Raw genomic sequence first — 22,481 nt, forward strand, 5'->3', positions numbered from 1 at the left:
CACCCTATCGTGAGCCCATCGACATGACGCTTTCACCGACTCTCGAGATGTGGAATAGTACAAAAAAGGAGTGCGAAAGGTCACGTTTAAGCAACGAGGGTGGAAGCGGTGGCGGCCTCGTACTTGAAGGTGGGGGCGACGGCACCCTTGGTCTTGTAGTAACGGGCAAGACGGTGGATACGCGACTCGATGAGAATGAGACGGAACTTGGAGTCCATGTCCTTGCGGTTGCGCTCGAGGTGCTTTCGCACCGAGACGGCCTTCTTGATGAGGTGGTACAGGTCCTCGGGGATCTGAGGAGCAAGACCCTGCGACTTGAGGATACGGAGAATCTTGTTACCAGTGACGAAACGCACCTGGGCAATACCCTGCGAGTCACGCAGCTGAACACCGATCTGCGAAGGGGTCATACCCTTACGTGCGAGCTTGGTGATCTGCTCAACGACCTCCTCGGGGGTGGTCTTGAGCCACGAGGGGGGAGTTCGGCGGTAGGGCAGAGCCGAGGCGGAGATACCCTTTCCCTTGGCTGTTGAGGTGATCAAAGTGGTCCATGGTCGAGGCAACGGTCAGTCTTTCGGATGCTGTGATGAGTGGTAGGGCTGCGAGGCGGCGAGCTGGCTCCTATTAGACAGCTTGAATCCGGTCTTGCGGCCGTCATGTTGTCATTTTGCAGAAGGTAGTGGCTGCTGGTCGCGTGGTGAAGGGATAGATGTGTTCACGAATGAACTACATCAGGCTAGACGTAGGCAAGTGACGGCAAGGGTATCGAATAAAATCGTTACCATGACGATCCATGCCCACGATGGTCTCTCTATTCCCTTCCGACGATTCGCAAGCTGGCCCTTCTGCAGGGATGCGACATGACAACAACAAGAAACGGAACAAGGCTGTTGTTGGATCAGGAGTGCTCGCCGCCAGTACGGAGAACACTTACAGTGCATGCGACCCATTTTGGCTGAAGATGGTCGAAAATGGGGGTTGTCGGATGGAAGTCGAATTGTTGAGTGTGGTGGAAAGATGGTCGGACAGAAAGACAGCAAACAGTCAGCACTAGACCAACATGAAGCTCGTTCTACGCATTGTCCTCCTCGAAAGGTCGCCTCGCTTCACGCGTCCTTGCGGAGCGTTCCACGAGCACCTGTGATACAATTGTTCCTCTGCTGCTCTGATTCGAGACCGGGTCCGATGGAGTCGACGTGGGATGATCATGTGATTCTGACGGTGGTGTGTAGCGAAAAATGTGCAGTTCTGGTCGATCAAGCTGGACGGTGTAGTCGAGATGGAATGTTGATCAAATAGCATGTGTCGAGCATCCATTGGCTCTGTTGTGCTTTTTGTCGATGTCGAGAATGCCGCTTCGAGCGCATATGCCGTCTGGAATGCTGTTCTGCGTGGTGGTAGTTGTCTTCAATAACGTTGGCTCTGTCGATGCATGATCATCCTCCATCGTCGTTATCCCGACACCGAACCTCGAACCCTTCGAGAGCCTCCCACATCATCCTGATAGTACCTGCAAAGACCGCCCTGTGTCCTTAGTTTCTGTGTCGATTTCCGATGCGTGGTGATGGAGTACCTACCTAAATATTCTTGATCTTGAGGATGACGACGGTAGACTAGAAACCTAAAGGTGAGAGAGAAGGAGTGATGGCGAGCAACTCGTTTCACCAACCCGACCCTGTCCAGCGCCAGCCTGGCCTGGCCCAACTGAACTTCTCGACGCTGCCGGACGCCTCTCTAAGCTTTGAGCGTCGCTGTTGTCCGCAGATCGCGCTCTGCAGTTGCGTTGCGTCCAAAGGCTGTGAGCCAATCCCTGCAACCAGGTAGCACGTCGCTTTCGCAGCATCGGCTCTGTGCGTCTGCAGTGTTGGCCAAGAAGATTGGCTTAGATCCCAATCTTCAATTCGGAAAAAACGAGGAGGGACTACAAAATTAGCCGCACGTGACCTTTTTTACAGCGGCCGAACTTCTTCAATTCACCAATTTTTGAATTCGATCCAGTTCACGTCTCAAGGCAAGTGGCTTTGCCTGAGCCCTGGCGTGGACAGACTCGTGGCTTGAAGAAAATCCGATTCAAGGCAGCTCAACGCAACCAAGCGACTGGCGAAGAATTGACCGCCTAGAGAGTCAAGCAGCCAGCCAACACGCGCACACCCGACCCACACACTCCGGGCGGGCGAGCAGGTCCACCTTGCGATTCGAGTTTGCTCACGATCCTCTCTAACTTCTCACCTCATCACATTAACTATCCCTCAAGGTAGGTGTTCCGTACCCAGCATACGATCGACCGGCACCAGCGCATACTTGCAGAGACACAGCACATCATTCAGCACACGCCCAACCAGCCAAGGCAGCTTCCAGCCATAATCGACAATCACCGGCTTTGACAGAACGGTTGTTACAACACACCTCTCTCAGGATGGAATACGCATGAACCACGTAGAATGAACGACACCGGTGCACGCTCGTCAGCAATGGTCAGACACTTTATTATCATTAGGGACAGGGATACGAAGCAGCATCTCAGGACTACGGGAAGGTGGAATGCTGATTGGGAAGCAGGCAGGGATACGCGATTCATGCGTAATGTGCTGGTCTGTCTGTTCAAGACGCCCATCGACGAGAGCTTGCAGCACATCGGCAGCTCGCACCACTCTGTCCTGCAATGATCATCTGGGGTTGCTCGGCCAAATCACACACACAACAATCAACCGGCTTCACAGCTCAGATAATTGCACTGACGGCGAGCATCCCGTCGCAAAGTCAACATCGCTGAATCTCAGCCTTTGGCGCACGCTTCCACTCTTAGAGATTCAGCTCGGAACTTGTCGACTCGACCTTGCTTCATTCGCTACATCGCATTCCACCTTTATCAACGTGCTGTGTCTCGCTCGCAGATTCGCGCCGGTCGATCTTTGCCGCATACACAGTTGCACTCTGTCAGAACCGATATACTCACCGATACCCATCTCTTGTCCCTCCATACTCACAGATGAAGCTCAACGTTGCTAACCCGGCCACGGGTGCCCAGAAGTCTTTCGACATCCAGGATGAGCGTCTCGTGCGATGCTTCTACGAGAAGCGCATGTCGCAGGACGTCGAGGTCGACTCGCTCGGCGAAGAGTGGAAGGGCTACGTTCTCCGCATCGGCGGTGGTAACGACAAGCAGGGTTTCCCCATGAAGCAGGGTGTCCTCCTCCCCAACCGTGTCCGCCTCCTCCTCTCCAAGGGTGACTCGTGCTACCGCCCCCGCCGCACCGGTGAGCGTAAGCGCAAGTCGGTTCGTGGCTGCATCGTCGGCTCCGACATCCAGGCTCTCCACCTCATCGTCGTCAAGCAGGGCGAGAAGGAGATTCCCGGCCTCACCGACGCCGAGTCCGCTGTCCCCAAGCGTCTCGGTCCCAAGCGTGCCAACCACATCCGCAAGTTCTTCAACCTCTCCAAGGAGGACGACGTTCGTCAGTTTGTTGTTCGCCGCGAGGTTGTCTCGAAGAAGGAGGGTGCCAAGCCATACACCAAGGCCCCCAAGATCCAGCGTCTCGTGACCGCCCAGCGTCTGCAGCGCAAGCGTCACCTGCGCTCGCTCAAGATCCGCAGGGCAGAGCACCAGAAGATCCAGAAGGAGGAGTACGAGCAGGTGCTTGCCAAGCGCGTCGCCGAGAAGAAGCAGGAGGTTGCCTCCCACAAGGCTGCCCGCAAGGCCGCCAAGAAGGTTCAGGCTTAAAGCGGATTAGGATTTCCTCTTTCTTGTTTCTTTCACCACTTCTGCATTCGCCTTTGCATCTCCCTTCTTGTTGCCACGTCATCTTTCACTCTTCTGCATCCTACCCAAAAAACCGGGTACAGCTTACGACATGACCGATTCGCTGTCCCAGTAGAGGTGTATCTCGAGAGACGGCTCGAGATGTAGCTCTATCACATACACACACCTTTTGCTTGTCGGTAGCAGTCATCAGCTCTCTGTTGTACAGGAGCTCGTTGTTGCCTTCTAGCACCACGCCCCACACACCCTCACACTCGAGAGAGCTTCTTGCGTATAGCGCAGCCGTCTTCTGTATATCTATGCACGCTCGCTCGCTATACTTTCTCCAAAATCGAATCTGTACAATGACCCCAAATCGTTCGAGCTGTGTGAGCTTGTGTAATGTTGAGGATGGCGTGCATCTGAGAGGACACGAGTTGAACGATCTTGCCTTCGCTTGCGGCAAAGAGAGCAGCTGCATCGCGAACGAAGCTACGCGTGCGAGTCTCTCGTCAAACGGATCCTGCTAGACTCCCATGACGAGCGTGGCATGAGCGGCCGGTTGTTGAAGCGAAAGAACTCCTTCAAGACGCACGCCCCGTGTTTGAGATCAACGCTATCCGGTTGAGACCTGCTTGGATCTGTATGAAGAACTCAGTGATTGGACCTCGATCTGAAAAGCCCAACAATGTGATATATAATTACACATTATAGCTCGTCCTAACATACAAGCAGTCTTAGTATAGTGGTTAGTACAGCTCGTTGTGGAATTGGGTCAATTGATCCGTTTCTTCTGAGCCGAGCAGACGGATGTTCGATTCCTCCAGACTGCACCTCTTTTTTTGCACTTTTTATGGTGGTCGCTCGAGTTTTACTGAGACGTATCTATGATCAACCGCAGTTGCACTGTAGCGACCTGATTGAGGACCAGCTAGCAGTATGGCCTCTATCATGAATGAGGTGCTCGTGTTGTGAGGAGGGACTGATGTGACATTGCCGAGTGCTGCTTGTCGAGACCGATGTCGATGCTGCTCGAGACAGGCGACTCGAGAAAATGACGCTCTGACCAACTTTAGAAATCCGAGCCGTCGGCCACGAGACAAAGAGTGTGAATGTCCGAGCCTTGTGCGTCAAGCTGGCACCAACACACAAAAACGCGCGCGTCCACCGACTTGATCATTCAACACCAACCTCCGACATAGACACGGCTCCTTCTCTCGACTCGCCACGTCCGTCCGCGCATCGTCCCCTCGTATCGGAACTTGCGGACCAAGCATCTCGACAGCGGTCGCAGTGTATTTCCTCGACCCTGGACACGAACGACAGACTCCAGTGAAGGAGAGTCGGGCGACCCCATTGAGAGCTCAGCTGCCATGTCAACCTTCTTCCAGAAGCAGCAGCAGGTGGCTGCGCTCGACCCGCGTCTCGGAGGTCTCATGGCCAGCGCGGGTCTCTACAACCTAAAAGCACTCATCAAAGCTATCCGGTCGTGCAAGACGCTGGCCGACGAGCGCTCACTCATCCAAAAGGAATCCGCCTCCATCCGAACAGCCTTCAAAGATGAGGATCCCTTCGCACGTCACAACAACATCGCCAAGCTGCTCTACATCCACATGCTCGGCTACCCTGCGCATTTCGGTCAGATCGAGTGTCTCAAGCTCGTAGCGACGCCGCGCTTCACAGACAAGCGTCTCGGCTACCTCGGCATCATGCTGCTGCTCGACGAAAACACCGAAGTCTTGACGCTCGTCACCAACGGTCTCAAGAACGATATGGAGCATTCCAACATGTACGTGTGCGGTCTCGCACTCTGCACTTTCGCCAACATCGCGTCCGAGGAGATGTCGAGAGATCTGTGCAACGAGATCGAGAAGCTCATGGGCAGCAGCAACACGTATATCCGTCGAAAGGCCGCCATCTGTGCCATGCGCATCGTGCGCAAGGTGCCGGATCTCATCGATCACTTTGTCGACCGCACAAAGCAGCTGCTGTCGGACAAGAACCACGGTGTGTTGCTCTGCGCGGTGACGCTGGCCATCGAGATCTGCCGTCAGGACGACGAAGCGTTGCAGGAGTACCGGCGTGCGGTGCCACTGCTCGTCCAACATCTCAAATCGCTCGTCACTACCGGATATTCGCCCGAGCACGATGTATCTGGTATCACCGATCCGTTCCTCCAAGTCAAGATCCTGCGTCTGCTTCGCATCCTCGGTAAGGAGAATGCGCAGGCGTCCGAGGTCATGAACGACATCCTGGCGCAAGTCGCTACCAACACCGAGGCGAGCAAAAACGTCGGCAACAGCATTCTCTACGAGACGGTGCTCACCATCCTCGAGATCGACGCAGACAACGGCTTGCGCGTCATGGCCATCAACATCCTCGGTAAATTCCTCAGCAACCGCGACAATAACATCCGCTATGTCGCCCTCAACACGCTAAGCAAGGTCGTATCCATGGACACCAACGCCGTACAGCGTCATCGAAACATCATCCTGGACTGTCTGCGCGATGGCGACATTTCGATTCGACGCAGAGCGTTGGAGTTGAGCTATGCGCTGATCAACGAGAGCAACGTACGCGTGCTGACTCGCGAGCTGCTGTCGTTCCTCGAAGTGGCGGATAACGAGTTCAAGTTGGGCATGACTACGCAGATCTGCCTTGCTGCCGAGAAGTTTGCGCCGAACAAGCGATGGCACATCGACACGGTGCTGCGCGTGCTCAAGCTGGCCGGCAACTATGTGCGCGAGGAGATCCTCTCTGCCTTCATCCGTCTGGTGTGCCACACTCCCGAGCTGCAGGCGTATACGGTGCAGAAGCTGTTCTCTGCGCTTCACGGGGACTTCTCGCAGGAGAGCCTTACGCTCGCCGCTGTGTGGGTGATCGGCGAGTTCGGCGACGTCTTGATCCAGGGAGGCAACTTTGAAGACGAAGAGCTGGTACGCGAGGTTCAGCCTGCCGATGTGGTGGATCTACTCTCGTCGGTTCTCGACAGCCCTTACGTCAATGGGCTGATCCGACAGTTCGTGCTCACGTCGTTGGCGAAGCTGCACACCAGGCTGTCGGACGCATCGCAACAATCGCGCATCGAGCAGATCATCGGTAGCTTCGAGAGCAGCGTCGAGGTGGAGATCCAGCAGCGCAGCGTCGAGTTTGCGACATTGCTCAAGAGGGGCGATATCCGTGAGGGGGTGTTGGAGAGCATGCCTCCACCGGAGATCAAGCAGACCGTGCTGGGTACGGTGAGCGAGGCAAAGCCGGTGGGTTCGACGAGGTCGGATAAGGATGCGCTGTTGGATCTGATGGGTGATGAGATGCCGGTGGCGAGTGGTGGTGCGGGTGCGGGGAGTGGAGCGACGGGTGCGACGCAGCAGAGCACGCATGATCTGTTGGCGGATATCTTTGGTGGTGGTAGCGAGCTGGGTGGTGCACCGGCGCCAGCGGCTTCGGCAACTGCACCAGCGCAGAAAGCCAAGAGTTCGGTGAACGATATTCTCGGACTGTTTGGCGATAGTGGAAGTTCGGCTGCTGCGCCACCGCAGCAAGCGGCGACGCCTGCACCTGCCGCTGTGGCTCCTGCATCATCGTACGGCGGACTCGACCTGCTCGGCGGTCTAGACAGCAGCACATCCTCTACCCCAGCCGCTCCCTCCCCCGCTCCGGCCTCCGCTCCCACCCCCAAATCACACACAGTCTACACCGCGCACAACCTAACCATCACCCTCACCCCCACCACCAACCCCGCCCGTCCCGAAATCATCAACATCACCGCCCGCTTCTCCTCCTCCTCCTCCTCCACCATCTCCAACATCAACTTCCAAGCCGCAGTACCCAAAACGCACAAGCTGCAGATGCAAGCCATCTCCAACCCGACCGTTCAACCTGGAGCTACAGAGACTCAGGCACTCAGAGTCATGGTTCCCCCTGGTGCGGGTGCAAGGTTGAGGTTGAGAATCTCGTTCGAAAAGGATGGAGAGACGGTGCAGGATCAGATGGATTGGAGTCAGAGTGCGTAGAGGTCGGGGCAATGCACAGTTTTTCTCCTAGTGAAGATGTTTGGATGACGAAAGCAAGTCTGCGAGCGATGAAAAGTTTGCTGAACTTTTGAGATTGAAATGCTACATACGACGTACAAGTACAAAACAAGTCGATCAACACCTACCATCGACCCTTGGGGTATAAAAAAAGAAGCAGCTCAACCACTTTACACCTTGACCTCCTCCTCCACCCACGCGCCTCCCAAATCCGGCGGCAGTTCCTGCATCTGAACGCTCGGCGCGCCATGCAAGTACCGCAACTGCTCCAAGATCTGCACTCGTATCTTCTCCAAACTCGCCTTAGTGTTCTGATTCTCGACTCTGCCGGCCTGCGTCGGCTCGTGGAGCCTGTAGGTGGGTGCAAAGAACTCCATGTACGGCGTGCTCGGCAGAGTGTCGGGGATGGAACAGCCAGTGAGCACCGAAGTCTCGTACGCCCAGCAGCGAGCGACGTTGCGGATAGTGTAGCCTCCGCCGCCGAGGACAAGCAGGGGTAGACCGAAGGATTTGATGAATTGCACGCACTCGCCATGCGCTGCAATGCTGAGATTGAAGCATCCCAGTCGATCTAGCCCGAGCGAGTCGGCTCCGCACTGCAGGACGATGGAAGAAGGACGGAAGGTGGTGATGCATGGTTCCATGACGCTCTTGAACAGCGCTACGTATCCCGAATCGTCGATGCCGTCTTGGAGGGGTACGTTGAGGCAAAAGTGCTTGCCGAGGCCGGTGCCGATCTCGTCAATGTTGCCGGTGCAAGGGAAAAAGTCGTTGCCGTACTTGTGGAAGGAGACGGTCATGACACGATTCGAGTTGTAGAAAGCTTCCTGAACACCGTCGCCGTGGTGAATGTCGATGTCGATGTAGAGCACGCGTGGATGGTATCTGAGCAGCTCCATGATGCCGAGCACGATATCGTTGACGTAGCAGAATCCGGAAGCTTCAAATTTCTTTGCGTGGTGAAGACCACCGGACCAGTTGATGGCGATGTCGGTCTCTCCAGCAGCGAGCCTTCTGGCGCCAGCTAGAGATGCGCCAGAATAGGCCTTGCAAAAGTCGTACATGCCGTCAAAGACGGGACAGTCATCGGCGAAGTTGAACTTGGTGAAAGCAGCGGAAGGCGGTGTGGATGGGGTGACGTTGGCAAGGAAATCGACATAGTCGCTGTCGTGAAACATCTCGAGCTCTTCCTTTGTAGCCTCGCGTGGAGTAAAGACGCTCATATGCTTATGGAGACCGTATGCCAGGACCAGACGGTTGGTGAGCGTGAGTCGGGCTGGCTTCATGGGATGCCTCTCGCCATAGTGGAAGTCGCCGACACCAGAGGGATGGTAATAGCTGACGCGAGGATTTGAGTGAGGCTGTACGTGATGTGCGTCCTTGTATATGGCTTGGCCGGCGCCGTTGGCACCGGATCGATCGTAGAAGAAGGGCGAATCGGAAAAGGTGGCATTGGAGTTGCCGCCTGTTGCGGCCATATCAAAGTCGATTACGACCATGATTGCGATCGAGCCTCGGCGATGGCTTGATGCAGCAATCGCGAGCCTGTGTGTGCTGGCCCGTCGGCCGGGGCGTTGTAGCTAGATAGGGAGGATGACGGTGAGTGAGGAAGGATGGATGGCTTGTGGAACTTGGGAAAAGCTAGAATGCTGAGCATCTCGAATCGACTTGACAGGGTCTCGGGCGGCTTCACGTGCGATAGAAGAAATCGTCGGACAGACCGCCAAGTTGGCCGGCAATTTGAAGGAGAGTTTGTAATTGGATTCCGAGATGGATTGGCCGATGTGCCGTCACAAATGCGCGTTGGGCGTCGACCATGAATTTTGCGGCATTTTCATGACTTGAGGCAGCAGCGAGGCAGTACTAGAAACTACTTGGCCAGCACACAGCAGGTCAGACGAGCGAGGGCTTTTGGCGGTGACATGCTAACGCATAAATTCACGAGCGGAGTTGGGGCTGCCCAGACGCACAGTGTGTGAGTGGACAGCCAACGATTGCAAATCATCAACCTCTAAGCTCACGCTCACGTCAGGGTCCGCTCTGTTTGCTTGACTTGCATCGGCTCTGACTCCTCCACTGCGGTTCGGCGGCCTTATCTCCTCGGCCGCTCCTCGTCCGCGCCCATCTTCAACCCCCACTCACTGACTCACCCGCCCCATGTCCAACACTCAACCCTGTACATCGACACCAGCATCACCTTCTCTCCTTTCCTCCTTCTTCAGACAGCCTGCTCAGCAGTTGCACACTCATAGACATTCTGCAACCTCGACACGCGCAGAGGCTCACCTTCACGGCCCTGCATACATACACTCACACTACAGCCCCTGACAATCGACAGCGAGGACCATCACGACACAGACTACAGATACCATCGAGCTGGTAGCGCTATCTGCCACCGAAGCGCACCCATCCGCCACACTAGGCCAACAGCGTCAGAGGGCTTCCAAAGCCCCGGCCCCGCCTACCGCTGGCTCCCCGCCTCCCTCGCCGGACGCACCAGACGAGCAGCATCCCGCCCTCACTCCGATCGAGGCACCCACACAGGATAAAGCCGCCAAAATGTTGACATCACGCTCCCTCATACCCATGCTCGTCGCCGGCATGCTGGTCACCGGTATCGGCAATTCGCTGCTCAACAAGTACCAGGATATGCAGTGTGTCGCCAATTGCGACTCACCCGATCCCAAGCAGCATCAAGAATTCTCCCAGCCTGTGTGGCAGACGCTGCAGATGTTCCTCGGTGAATGTCTCTGCTTGCTGCCTGTGCTCTTCCGCACGCTCTACAACCGTTTCTCGGGCAACGACGCGCGCGATGCAGCATTGAAAAAGCCGCTCCTCCAAGCACCTCCGGACTCTGGCATCATCTTTGACGGCGATTCCTCGCCTCGCAACCGTGGTGGGGATGCCGTCTCTTCCTACGAGGCTACGCGCGGCCGTGTGCATACGGGTGCGACACACGCCCCCACCAACCCGTCCACTCCCGCACCGCCGCCCGAGATCGCAGGTCGTGCCGTTCAACCAGGCGAACTCAACGAATCCGGCTTCACCGATTTCAACGATAGCAGCTACATCAACGCCGTCGATTCCGACGAGGTTGGAGCCTTCAAGGGCGAGGCCCTGTCCGGCAAGGCTATCGGGCTGTTCTTTATGCCAGCGCTCTGCGATATCTGCGGCACAACGCTGATGAACGTCGGTCTGCTCTTCACGCCCGTCAGCATCTATCAGATGACAAGAGGCGCGCTGGTCTTGTGGGTCGGTGTGTTTTCGGTAGCCTTTTTGAGGAGACATCTGCATCTGTTTCAGTGGCTTAGTCTTGTCACTGTCATGATGGGCGTTTCGGTGGTGGGGTTGTCCGGGACGGTGTTCAAGTCGCCTGAAGCGACGGGTGCTTTGGATGGGGACGAGGATGACGAACTTACCGAATCGGCCCAAGCGCTACTCGGTGTGTTTCTCATTCTCTTCGCTCAGCTGTTTACAGCATCGCAGTTTGTGCTGGAGGAGAAGATCATGTCGAGGTACTCCGTTGAACCTTTACTGGCCGTTGGATACGAAGGCGTGTTTGGCAGCATTACGACTCTCATCGCCATGCCTCTGCTGCACTACTTTATCGGTTCGACGGAGGAAGGTCGCGGAGGGTATTTCGACATGTCTGCTGGCTTCTACCAGATCATGACCGTCCCCGCCGTGCTCATTTCTTCCATTGCGATCTGCTTCACCATTGCCTTCTTCAACTTCTTCGGTCTCTCCGTGACACGCAACGTCTCGGCTACGGCGAGAAGCACCATCGACACGTGCAGAACGTTGGGTATCTGGATCGTCAGTCTGACCCTGGGTTGGGAGACGTTTAGGTTGCAATCGGGTAGTCTGCAGGTGTTGGGTTTCGTGCTGTTGGTGTACGGCACGTTCTTGTTCAACGGCATCGTCAGGCCTCCCGCGTGGTGCGATCCGTATAGAGGTAGGGGAAGGTACAGCAGGGTGGCACGGAATGGGGATGAGACAGATGACGAGTCGAGAGCATGAGCCCCGCCCGTCCGTTCTACGCAGTCGCTTTCATCCATCGCTTGCATTCGCACTCCAGGCAATGATACCATTTTCATACAAAGCATGATCCTCTCAACTCGACTGTGTCTGCTCCGAGATCGAGCACGAACAAACCTCCCAAACTCACCCTCCACGCCCACATCCGCACCACATACCACTTCATGAGCAACAAATGACCATTCGAATCAAACAAACAAAAAACAATGAAAACAACGAAACAGCCTAAAAACTTGCAAGCATCTACTCGTTACCAAAGCCCATGCCTTCCTCGATGGCCAGAGCTAATTTGCTCTCGAGCGTCTCGAACGAGGGATACGGCGGAAGGTCGATGCGGTTGAAGCACGTATGCGACTTGGGAAGCTGGTTGACGTCTCCCGACTTTTCGATCGTGAATCGTCGCGGTCCATCGGAGCCCTGAAGATCTTTGAATCCGTTGACGGGGATCCTCGATGTTCCTGTGGCAAACTGCAACAGGCGCGACTTCTTCTCCGTTGGCCAAGCACGAACGCACTGCCAGAACCACTGCACCACCTGGTCCTGCTCGGTAAAGCCACGGTAGTCGGTGAACTTCTTCCAGTCGTCGACGTCGATCTCCGACATACCGCCGATGAGCAACTCGAGTTCGCGCTCGTCGAACACGTTGATCAGATCCTGTGGAATTAGCTCGGTGAAGCCAGAGATGAACGCCTTGAACTGTTCCTCGACACGCTTCGAGATTCGCCATTCGGTCATGAGGTCGACGTACTCCTTCTTGTTCTCGTCCGTCACGTCGACCTCCTCTCCACCCTTCTTGAGCTCGACGGTGACCATCTCGCCGAACTTGTCCTCGACGGCGGTGAAGGTCTCTTCCACGATTCCCTCGATGCTGTTGTCCAGCATCCACTGAAGCGAGCGGTGGTAGTCTGCATCCACCGACTCGAGATCGCTGAGCGTGATCTTCTTCTTGAGGATCATCTTGTAGAACGACACGATAAAGTAGGCGTCGAGAAATCGTCGGTGGAAGATGGCGAGACCGAGCACACGTCCAATGAACTTGAAGTAGTTCAAGTGTTCCGGGTTGATGCCCGAGTGCGGGTTGATCTGCAGAGTGTAGTTGTCATGCGCACTGTACTCGAACAGACAGTAGAAGGGATTGAACATCTCGTGAGAGAGCAGGAAGAAGAACTCTCGAGACAGACCACCGTAGTCAAGGCCATCTTCGCCGTCGAACTTGATCATGAGACGCTTCTTAAGATCGTTGGGCTGCTGGCGCATGATCTCGGCGTACGAGTCCTCGAAGATGTGAGTTCGGCGAATCTTGATGTGGCACTGACCAGGAATGGGACGGAGGGCAGGCTGACTTCGGAAGTAGATGAGCTTGCGACGGAAGTCACGCTTGTACTGCGGCACGTTCTGGTCGAGACTGGATGGCAATCGCGGGTCGTCCCAGGTGGTGGTCTTGGTGTTGTGGTCCACAAAGTAGACCCTTGCGGTGGAGGTGAGACGCATCTCCCAGCCGCTGGGGAGAGGACCGAGTTGCGAGACGCTCTGGGGCTGCACAGTCAAGTTGCTGCCGTTGGGACCCATGATTCGGAGAATCTGCTGTCGTCGCGGATCCACCCATGTGGTGGTGCGTGTGTTGTGATCGACAAAGTAGGGACGACCCTCGGGCGTGTGACGTTGCTCCCAGCCCGCAGGAAGGGGGCCATTGCCGGCGGTGGTGCTCGAGCTGGCCGGCAAGGGGTTGGCCGACGCAGCAGCGGCGCCAGGACTGTTAATTGCCGAGCCGGCGACAGAAGAGCGCGAAGTGTCTCCGTCGTTGACGCCAAGAAAATCGTCGGCAAGAGCTCGGTTGCTGTGTCTCTGACGGTCGGCAGCCGACGTGCTAGCAGCAGCGGCAACGTTGGCGCTCGGGTTGGTGGAAGGCCTGGTCCATGTGGTCGATCGCGTGTTGTGGTCGACGTAGTAGGTACGGCCGAGGTGGTCCGTCCTCCTTTCCCAGCCAGCGGGGAGCGGACCGTATTCATCGGAACGAGTGTCTTGTGAGGTGTTGGTGCGCGACGCGGGAGTTGCCGGAGCTGCGGACGACCTCGCTTCATTGGAAGCACCAGCAGAAGCGGAGGTGGCTGCCGTCGAAGGAGGAGCTGCACTGGCCGAGGAGGTTGGCGTTTCAATGGTCGAGGTGGGTCTGCTGGAGGCATCACCGTTCGCGGATGCGGTGGAAGCGCCAGTGGCAGCGGGAGTGGCAGCAGCGCTACCGGATGTGGACGGGCGGGTATCTGAACGAGCGGCACTGGACGAAGACGGAGTGGCGAGGGAGGCTGAGGAGGCATTGGATGCGCCGGGAACAAGGAGACTGGTGGGGCCGGCGCTCGAGTTGTTATTGATGGGCGTCGAGACGTTGGTGTTGAGGTCGATGATGAGCTTGCCGTGGACGACGAGGTTGTCGTTGGACTTTTTGAGCTCTTTGTTCAGCAAGCGCTTGCCGCCAAGCTCGAGGTCGAGTACATCTGCAACACGGATGTTGATGACGCCGAGGAAACCTTGGTCGCGCTTCTTGAACTTCTTCTGATCAAAGATCTGGACGGCGATGACGGAAGAGTCGGTGACATTGACGTCGAAGCTATCGTTCCAGTACGGGTTGAGCGTCTTTTTAATGACCGAGGTGGAGTGGGTCTGCTCCCCGTCTACGGTGACGATGGCAAATGGGTCGGGCAGACGGAAGACATCACGCTTGGCCAGACCGTCAGCGGCCACGACGGTGATGCGGATCTTCCTGGAGAGACTGCCGGGAGCTCGAGGGTTGACCATGATCGTGGAACGCTGGTGCGGGAAGGTGGTAGTACCAAAAGAGGGCGGAAACAACGCAGAATTGTCGTCGAGAGCGGAACTAAACGCAGTGCCACCGCAGACAAAAGCACAGCGCCGATCGTGGAATCAGCAGTCAAGCGGCCGATAAGCGTGAGGCGATTGTGGAATTGCGATCGAGTGAGACGATGGCTGATATCAAATGGAAGGAGTGAAGGCGGCGCGGTGTGGTAGATGAGAGAAGGCCGGGTCGGGCTTGAACGCACACAGCTGTCGATCGAGCGTGGAAGCCGGAACAAGAGTATCGAGTGTATGGAGGATGAGGAAGGGGGACCACGAAGAACGGTCTGCGACAATGGTGTGGAAGAGAGAGGAATGGTGAAATGATTGACGGCGCGATGGATCCCGAGCGAAATGTGCACCGCCCAAATTGGCAAGGTGTGATTAGCGTGGAGAAGGCGAAGGGCGAGTGTGTTGCTTGCTTGTCTGGACTTGCGATGCCGCGGCGCCGTGCTGTGCTGCTCAGCTGAGTTTTGACCGTTGACAGTCACAATCACTGCAGGTCGAGTGAGCAAGTTAAGGCACACACCGTGCGGCAGCGGCACGGCAACACTGGACATCTGCCTGACTCACGCCTGTGCTTGCCGAGGGGCAGGAATTAGCGTGGAAATGCACCGATCTGTCTCCAAATGCTGATGCTGACCCGCTCGCTGATTACGGACGCTCATAAATCACAATTTTTAAACCCGGGCGACAGGTGCGATTTCGAGGTTCGAATTTGGAAAGAACGGCCGCCATTCAGGGTTTCGAGGCGAAGAAATTGGCCGCTACGAGACGTCCATCCCGCTGTCTCAGAGGTGTTCGAAAAATCGATTTTAGAATTTTGCAGAGGATTTCTTCGGTCATTTTTCCGGTCCAATTTCTACGAAGATTTCTCAGGCAGACCTTCGAACATTGCCAACCCCTTCCGATTGACGGACTCATGATCATACCAAGGTTCCGTATGACTTGAGGACACGGGATCACAGCAAGGATTGAGATTGAGAAGTGATCATGGAGGCTAAAAAACGACAGATAAGACCGAGGAGCAAAAGAGGAGAACCAGGAATGGGAAGCAACGGGCGACAGAGAAGACGGCGACGGATGGAGACGGGCGTCGCACACAAACGGACCAGAATGAGCATGACGATGCGATCAGACGAGTCCAGCGGAGCCGCCGGCAGCCTGGCCAGCAGGCACTGTTGGCTGGAAAGTCTGGCCATTCAAAGCTGGTACACCCTGCCCTGCGACGTCTGGACCGTTGATCGAGGTGGGCATGCGCTGAGCATTCAAAGCCCTGAGACGAGCGACTTCCTGTTGCAGTCCATCGATGGCACCATCCTGCTCCTGGTTCTTCTTGCTCGACATTGCCTGGTAGACTGCTCCGGTACCAGCCGTTACGGCGGAAGTGCCTAGAGCAGTGTACATGAGCATCTTCCTGCCTCTCTGCCTCTGGTTAGCCGCCTTCAGCTGAGCCTCCAGGTCTTGGTTGGCCAGCTTGAGGTTCTTGATGTGGTTGGAATTTTCAGAGATACGCGCATGTCCTCTGTAGACGTCGCTGTTGAGGTTCTCTATCATTCTCTGGTCCCGTTCGAGAGCCCGCTGGTGGTCTTGCCAGACAGGTGAGAATTCGGTGAACGAGGGCGGCCGAGGCTCGGGGTAAGATGGCGATAGGATTTTGACCCGAGGCTCTCTATAGATTGGTACTTCGTCACCATGAGATCCACTCCCAGCGCCTCGTAGGACCTCAGAATGCTGAATATTACGCACTTGCTCGGGATTCTGATAGAACGTTACGGTCTTGGGTGATCCCGGACCAACCCCAGGATTGCGAACGATCGATTCGACTTCGGGCTTTGCACCGCGTCCGGCTTGGTCAGCCGCGCCTTCGAAATGCTCGATTAGATCCTTGGCCTTTCCAGCTGAGAAGATATCAAGCGGCAAACCCTTGGTCAGTGTTTGTGGCTCACGATTGCGAACGTCGACCGCTTACCCACCAAGCTCTTCTTCTCCACGTCTCCTGAGGCTAGAGACGAATCGGTAGGCTTTGTGTGCTGTCGGAGGATCATAAACACGTTGCACGATCTTGACGAGTCGAGGCTGCTTCAAGGACTCGAGCGGAGTTGCAGCTATAATCTGCAGAAGCAGACATACAACACCGAGGGACGCGAACAGCTTCATAATGGCAAATTTTTGTGCCGTTACGCCGTCAAGTTGTGAGGATGGGATGGCAAAAGGGGAGTTCGAGGGGGGCGAGGAGTACCACGATGAGGCGAACAGATCCAGCCTTTTTATGTCAACGAAGCGAGTGAGTATAGACCCACACGACGATTTGAAATTCATATCGACCCAATGTCGTCCTGACGACAATGCGAATCTCGTGTTGCCGACTTCATATGCACGGAGCGATCTCCAAGTCAATGTCTGAGTGGGACTGCAGCCATTTGAATGTAGCTTTGCTACTGATACATTCTTGTTGCATCACGCAGAGGTATTAATGTGGGTTGAGGAAGTCGATGCGGTTCATACCAATGATAAGTGGGTCTGGCGAGTATCGGAATGAAAGAGCCCGCGATTTTCCGGCCGGTTGAAATTTCTAGCTCGACAGCCCAATTTTTGGTTTTGGCTCCTTTCTTCCACAATTGTGTCGCTGAAAGCTCTCTTGCTGCTTTCATCATCTGTATTGGCTTGACCATCATCGCCGATCACCAAGAGGGTCCGTTTCGCCATCATCCGACCGGACACGCTCTTTCTCGTACACAGCAGCATTTGTAGCCATGACATTCACCGTTGCTCAACGACAGCGGGCCATCGGCCTGTACAAGCGTCTTCTTCGCACCTCTCGCAAGACGTTCGATGGAGACTCTACAGCCATCTCTGCTGCTAGAGACGAGACTCGTCGCCGATTCAAGGTGGCAGCGCAGGAGACCGACTCGGGCAAAATCGATGAAGGACTCAAGATGGGTGACGAGATCGTCTCAGTCTTGCGTCAAAACGTGGTGCAGGGAAAGTGGCGACAGGAGCGAGATGCTTATGGTAAGTAGACGCTGCCCGCTTTCATGGACTAGCTCAGCTGGCTTGTTGGACTCTTTACTGACTATTGAGATGACTTCGTGCTTCTGCAGAACTTCGCATGACCAAAGATACCGAGCTCGGCACCAACGACAGCATCAAAGAAGCAAGAGCAAAGCAGATTGCCGATCTCAAAGCCGGCAAGAAGCCAGAACGCAAGAGTTGTCGCGAGATGGCAGCCCAATACCAGGCGGCTTCCTCCTCACCTTCGTCTTCGTCCATGGCGTCAGCCTCTTCTTCCGCATTCAACAACGTTCGTGGATTCTCGACCTTCACGCGACCCACCACTTCTTCCATCGTGGCGCAAGCGAGCGGCTTCCAATTGCAGCGCAGCGGCTTCTCCTCGTCCGCTCCCAGTGCATCGCGCGACCCATCAGCGGTTGTGCAAACACCGCTCCCTCGACCCGTACCGAAATTCTCCTCGACAACCATCCTGGCCGACGGCTCTTCGATTCAGCTCGCAACCACCTCGCCACGTCGACTGACTCGCCTGACGCGAGACCCGACCAACCATCCTCTGTGGAACCCGGGTCAGGAGCGCAAGATCGGAGGTGATGCAGGTGACGACAGCGGTCGACTGGGCAGGTTCAGGAGGAGATTCGAGGGTCTCGATGGCGCAAGTGGTGCAGCGGCAGAGGCGCAGAAGGATGTGCAGGGAGAGGTGAAGTTCGGTCAGGATGATTTGGACTGGATGAGTGTAGGCGGTAGGGAGGCGAGGGCTGGTTCCCCGATCGCGGCAAAGAAGGCTGTCAAGGGCAAAGGTCGTAAGTGAGCAGAGGATGATGTACATTGCATCTTATACAACACTTTGTTATATCAAAGACGCCGGCACTGTGCTCCACTTCTTTTCGTCTGAATGCGTTGTGAATGTACGCACTAATTTCAAAGGTGGTCAGCATTGGTGCACAGCGACAAATGTGAGCCAGAACAAGTTGACTGAAGGACAAGGCAGTCACTTGGTGCTGCAGCACCGATTCTGTAGCCGGTGATCAACCTCGACCTCTCCCTCACTTCGTTGCCGGTAGGGAGCAACTGAAATCCGAACGCGCTCGCATGGACTGTCACGAAAAGCATTGACCGCTCGACTCATTCTTCGTCCCTTAATCTGCCCTCTGTGCACGCTCCAACCACTGGTCTTTTTCACATCTTGCACATTCCTGATCGAGCAACACCTTTCACGCTGACCACCGGTACTGAGTCTGACGTACTATTCGCCTCGAAAATCTTGTACATTGCGTTCCTTGTGCATCTACTCTTCGTCGTCGTTGTTCGAGCTTGAGCCCGCGACTCGTTCACGGTTCTTCAAGATCTGCTCCTTCTTATGTGCGATCAGCTCGAGTTGACGACCCTCGAGTCCGTGGATGTAGTATCCGAGTCCGCCGAATGCTGTCATGAGCATCGCGTGACCGCCGAGGTCTGCAAAATAGCACAGGTTCGTGGATCAAGTGAAGGTGTTGGAAGAGCGTCAGCGTCATCGTTGCTTCTGGAAATGACCCGGGAGGTCGCGGAAGTGACAAGGCCTCGTGGAAGAGAAGACTTACTCTCAAAGATGTTTCGCTTCTGGAGACCGAGTGCGTAGCATCGTGTGAGGAATCCAAGACCAGCGTAGCCGAGAACGCTTGCTGCTACCGACATTGTGGACTGTAAGGTCGGAACCGAATGGCAAAACAGATACGCCAGAGGAGACTGTAAGCGCTTTGTGAACAGGCGCGATGGAAAAGCGAAGTGGGAAAGATTGACGATGCTGTACGAACCTATGTGATGTGAGCTGGTGTGGTGATCAAGGATGGAGAGGGGATGATGATGCGAATCAGGAAGGATGATGAGTTGAGATGGTGTGGAAATGTGCGATTCGAGATTCGTCGCTGGGGCCATAGCAGTCACGTGGAAAAAGACTTAACAATTCCTCATTTTATGTCTTGCGCTTCGGCAGTCTATTTCGCCGCGACTCCTCACGCAGAAGTCTCGAGAATCATCTGCTGTGTTGTACATTGATGGTATTGCTGATCCTTCCTGATATGTGTATGGGTGCTTCTAAGCTGATAACATCACGAGCCATGATCTTCCGCCTCAATTTCCGGCGGGAAAGGCCATTTGACCTCACCAATCACCTTCCCCATCCAGAAGAACCTCTTGTGAAACCCATCCAACCTCACATTCGGCTTCAGTACGAGCTTCTCCATCTGTCTCGCCCTCGCCAGCCCCAATCTTGCGTCCAATTCCATCACTGCCGCTGAAGACTCCATCTGACCATCAACACTCTCGTAATTCTTACTCAGCAGCACCTGCTTTCCTTTGGCAGCCAACGATATCCTCCTCGCCACCTCCACCACGAGTCGAGCGATATTCTTGGTGTCGTCCAAGCCACAATGCTGTCTGCCTTGGAAAGGTCCGATGTCCAACAGCTCGAGCAGGCCCGCTAGACTCTGCTCGTGAGGAGAGAGTCCACTTGTCCTCGCATCCTCCTTCACACTTGAAGCAGCACCGACATGTGGAGGGATGACTTGAAACCCGTCCTCGCCTCCAAACCCTAGTGTTGTCGAGCGCGGATTGCTTCGACTCTGTTCGACTTTCAGCTCCTGTTCCCATTTGAACAAGCTAGCTATGCCTTTGCGGATATCCACCAGTGGTCCGCGGAGGAAGATGGGCGGTGCACCGTGATCTCTGTCTGCGGGACGGCCAGAGATCCAGGATTGCTTGATGACGAAGTCGCGCAGATCGGCGGGTCCGTGGTTGATCCAAGCGATGCCACGCCGCAAACGAAAGTTGTGCAGGTGCGATTTGCCGGAGGAGGTGTCTTCGACCAGGTTGTGCGATTGTAAGAAGTGGAAGAAGTTCATGACGACGTCGTTCCAGAGCGGTGCAGTGTCCACCTGTGATTGCGTGACACCTGTCAAGTCTCGACAGAACTTGGTGAGGCGCGGTCGGAATGTGGGCCGAACGTACGAATGAAAGACGTCGACGGTGTCAAGTTGATGCGAGTCCTCATTCCATCTGAGCAGCACGACGGGGAACTCGATGATCTCATTCGGATATTGGAAGCAGCCTGTTTCGTATCCGTGTTGTAGGTTGCGGTACTTGCGCGTGGCTTCGCACGTGGCCTCTACGTCGAGCACCAGAAACGTATCGAATTCGGGTTCCCATGTCGTATCTGCGTCGGTGGCAGCATCTGCAGCATTGGGAGGGCTTGAGCTACCGTTTCGTATCGCCTTCCTTAGCCGCAGCTTGAGATCGGCTTTCTTGCCCTTGGTATCGAGTCCGAGATCGTGCAGTCGAGAACGAAGCTCTTCCACTGTCAATGAGGAGGCCATGACGGCTGGAAAGAGTGGAGCCCAAGGATGAGCTTCTACGAAGAGCGCTCAATCCTCAGGCAGCCGCTTCCATGCGCAGCAATTGTTCGCTTCGAGCGAGAAGGTGTGATGCGTATGACTACGTGATGGGGAAGCTTTCGTAGCAGGGCGGGAAGAAGGTTGGAAGCTGTCACTGCGTGCCGAACTGGAAGTGTCTCTGGGTGAATTTGAGTTCCGAGTTCCCGAAATTGTGAATTTGGGTGCTCGTGTGCCAAAAATGAAAGCTTCTCGTACTTCCTCCACTGCACCCCCCAGAATTGCGCAGCAGCGCCCATCATCCTTCCCCCTCAGCGCCACACTTTTCTCCTTGCTTCACTGCCGCAACCATCCACCGTCAGCCTGTCTTGGCTGCTTCTTCTAACCACACCGGTGACACCATCAACAATGTCATCATCGACCGGTGAAGGCCTCGAGACGCCCATCCTCTGCGAACCATGTCTCGGACCCAACCCCTACATCCGCATGACAAAGGACCCACAAGGCAAGCTGTGCAAGGTGTGCACCCGCCCCTTCACCGTCTTTCGCTGGAACCCCGGTGCAGGCTCACGCTTCAAGAAGACCGAGATCTGCTCCACGTGCGCCAAGATTAAGAACGTCTGTCAGACGTGCATCCTCGATCTGCAGTACGGTCTGCCCGTGCAGGTGAGGGATGCTGCGTTGGGGGTGAAATCGGATAGCGGACCGACAGGTTCGGACAAAGCCAAGATGCTGTATGCGGACACTATGGAGAAGCAGTTGGAGGGTCAGGTGGGGAGTTCGAGTAGAGCGGGGCAGGATTTGCTTAGGAAGGCAGCGAGGAGGGAGATCGAGTACAAGAAGGATCGACCGGTGTCGGACAAGCTGTGCTCGGCTTTCGCCAGGGGAAAATGCGAAAGAGGAGACAAATGTCCTTTCAGACACGAGCTGCCAGACCACGACCAGCTTTCAGCACAGCAACAGCCAGCGACAACCGCTCCCCATACCAATGGATCATCCTCCCCCGCACCACCACCACCAACACTTCAAATCAAACCATCCACACCAACCGGTCTCTCCGCACCCTCCGACCCCACCATCCGCTCCCTCTTCATCTCCCACCTACCCCCCTCCTCCTCCGAATCGTCAATACGTCAATTCTTCCTGACCCTCACCCAACAACTCTCACCACACCACATAAAATCCATCACCCTGGTACCGTCATCCAACTGCGCCTTCGTCAATTTTGATACGAGAGAGCATGCCGAGTTGGCGGCGAAGCATTGCGCGTCCAAGATGTGGCTTGAGGATAGACAGGTGAGGTTGATGTGGGGGAGAGGTCGGCCTGCTAAGAAGGTGGAGAAGGAGTAGTAACGGTTGTTGTTGATGCCATTCATAACATTTGCATCTGTATCTGGTTCATGACATGTTTGAAGTGTCTGTGTAGATCGTTTTGATCATTCACGA

General features: G+C 55.5%; 10 protein-coding genes and 1 non-coding gene across 11 annotated transcripts; 5 read left to right on the forward strand and 6 right to left on the reverse strand.

Annotated features, from left to right (window-relative positions):
• Nucleotides 1-86: 86 nt before the first annotated feature.
• PHSY_007011 (40S ribosomal protein S13) lies at nt 87-410 on the reverse strand (the record flags this gene model as incomplete). The annotated part of the gene is made up of 1 exon (XM_012337607.1): nt 87-410. One exon carries the CDS (start codon nt 408-410, stop codon nt 87-89), a length of 324 nt encoding a protein of 107 aa, XP_012192997.1.
• A 443-nt stretch (nt 411-853) lies between these two features.
• On the forward strand, nt 854-7,752 carry PHSY_007012 (hypothetical protein; the record flags this gene model as incomplete). The annotated part of the gene is made up of 3 exons (XM_012337608.1): nt 854-917; nt 2,895-3,709; nt 4,942-7,752. The coding sequence occupies 3 exons, from the start codon at nt 854-856 to the stop codon at nt 7,750-7,752; spliced, it is 3,690 nt and encodes a 1,229-aa protein (XP_012192998.1).
• PHSY_007669 lies at nt 4,471-4,572 on the forward strand. The gene has a single exon. It is a non-coding gene; the product is annotated as a tRNA-His (tRNA).
• Nucleotides 7,753-7,940: 188 nt separating the features above from the next.
• Nucleotides 7,941-9,269, reverse strand: PHSY_007013 (potential Sin3.Rpd3 histone deacetylase complex component Rpd3p; the record flags this gene model as incomplete). Its single annotated transcript, XM_012337609.1, has 1 exon — nt 7,941-9,269. One exon carries the CDS (start codon nt 9,267-9,269, stop codon nt 7,941-7,943), a length of 1,329 nt encoding a protein of 442 aa, XP_012192999.1.
• Nucleotides 9,270-10,329: 1,060 nt separating this feature from the next.
• Nucleotides 10,330-11,790, forward strand: PHSY_007014 (hypothetical protein; the record flags this gene model as incomplete). The annotated part of the gene is made up of 1 exon (XM_012337610.1): nt 10,330-11,790. The coding sequence occupies one exon, from the start codon at nt 10,330-10,332 to the stop codon at nt 11,788-11,790; it is 1,461 nt and encodes a 486-aa protein (XP_012193000.1).
• Nucleotides 11,791-12,051: 261 nt separating this feature from the next.
• On the reverse strand, nt 12,052-14,601 carry PHSY_007015 (hypothetical protein; the record flags this gene model as incomplete). Its single annotated transcript, XM_012337611.1, has 1 exon — nt 12,052-14,601. The coding sequence occupies one exon, from the start codon at nt 14,599-14,601 to the stop codon at nt 12,052-12,054; it is 2,550 nt and encodes an 849-aa protein (XP_012193001.1).
• Nucleotides 14,602-15,792: 1,191 nt separating this feature from the next.
• On the reverse strand, nt 15,793-17,367 carry PHSY_007016 (hypothetical protein; the record flags this gene model as incomplete). The annotated part of the gene is made up of 3 exons (XM_012337612.1): nt 15,793-16,559; nt 16,635-16,773; nt 17,167-17,367. The coding sequence occupies 3 exons, from the start codon at nt 17,365-17,367 to the stop codon at nt 15,793-15,795; spliced, it is 1,107 nt and encodes a 368-aa protein (XP_012193002.1).
• Nucleotides 17,368-17,414: 47 nt separating this feature from the next.
• PHSY_007017 (hypothetical protein) lies at nt 17,415-18,481 on the forward strand (the record flags this gene model as incomplete). The annotated part of the gene is made up of 2 exons (XM_012337613.1): nt 17,415-17,673; nt 17,763-18,481. 2 exons carry the CDS (start codon nt 17,415-17,417, stop codon nt 18,479-18,481), a joined length of 978 nt encoding a protein of 325 aa, XP_012193003.1.
• A 477-nt stretch (nt 18,482-18,958) lies between these two features.
• PHSY_007018 (NADH:ubiquinone oxidoreductase kD subunit) lies at nt 18,959-19,344 on the reverse strand (the record flags this gene model as incomplete). Its single annotated transcript, XM_012337614.1, has 2 exons — nt 18,959-19,125; nt 19,251-19,344. 2 exons carry the CDS (start codon nt 19,342-19,344, stop codon nt 18,959-18,961), a joined length of 261 nt encoding a protein of 86 aa, XP_012193004.1.
• Nucleotides 19,345-19,757: 413 nt separating this feature from the next.
• PHSY_007019 (hypothetical protein) lies at nt 19,758-21,020 on the reverse strand (the record flags this gene model as incomplete). Its single annotated transcript, XM_012337615.1, has 1 exon — nt 19,758-21,020. One exon carries the CDS (start codon nt 21,018-21,020, stop codon nt 19,758-19,760), a length of 1,263 nt encoding a protein of 420 aa, XP_012193005.1.
• Nucleotides 21,021-21,443: 423 nt separating this feature from the next.
• On the forward strand, nt 21,444-22,385 carry PHSY_007020 (RNA recognition motif containing protein; the record flags this gene model as incomplete). Its single annotated transcript, XM_012337616.1, has 1 exon — nt 21,444-22,385. The coding sequence occupies one exon, from the start codon at nt 21,444-21,446 to the stop codon at nt 22,383-22,385; it is 942 nt and encodes a 313-aa protein (XP_012193006.1).
• Nucleotides 22,386-22,481: the final 96 nt, after the last annotated feature.

This window comes from Pseudozyma hubeiensis, assembly GCF_000403515.1.
Source record: "Pseudozyma hubeiensis SY62 DNA, scaffold: PHS68, whole genome shotgun sequence".
Classification (NCBI taxonomy): Eukaryota; Fungi; Basidiomycota; class Ustilaginomycetes; order Ustilaginales; family Ustilaginaceae; genus Pseudozyma; species Pseudozyma hubeiensis.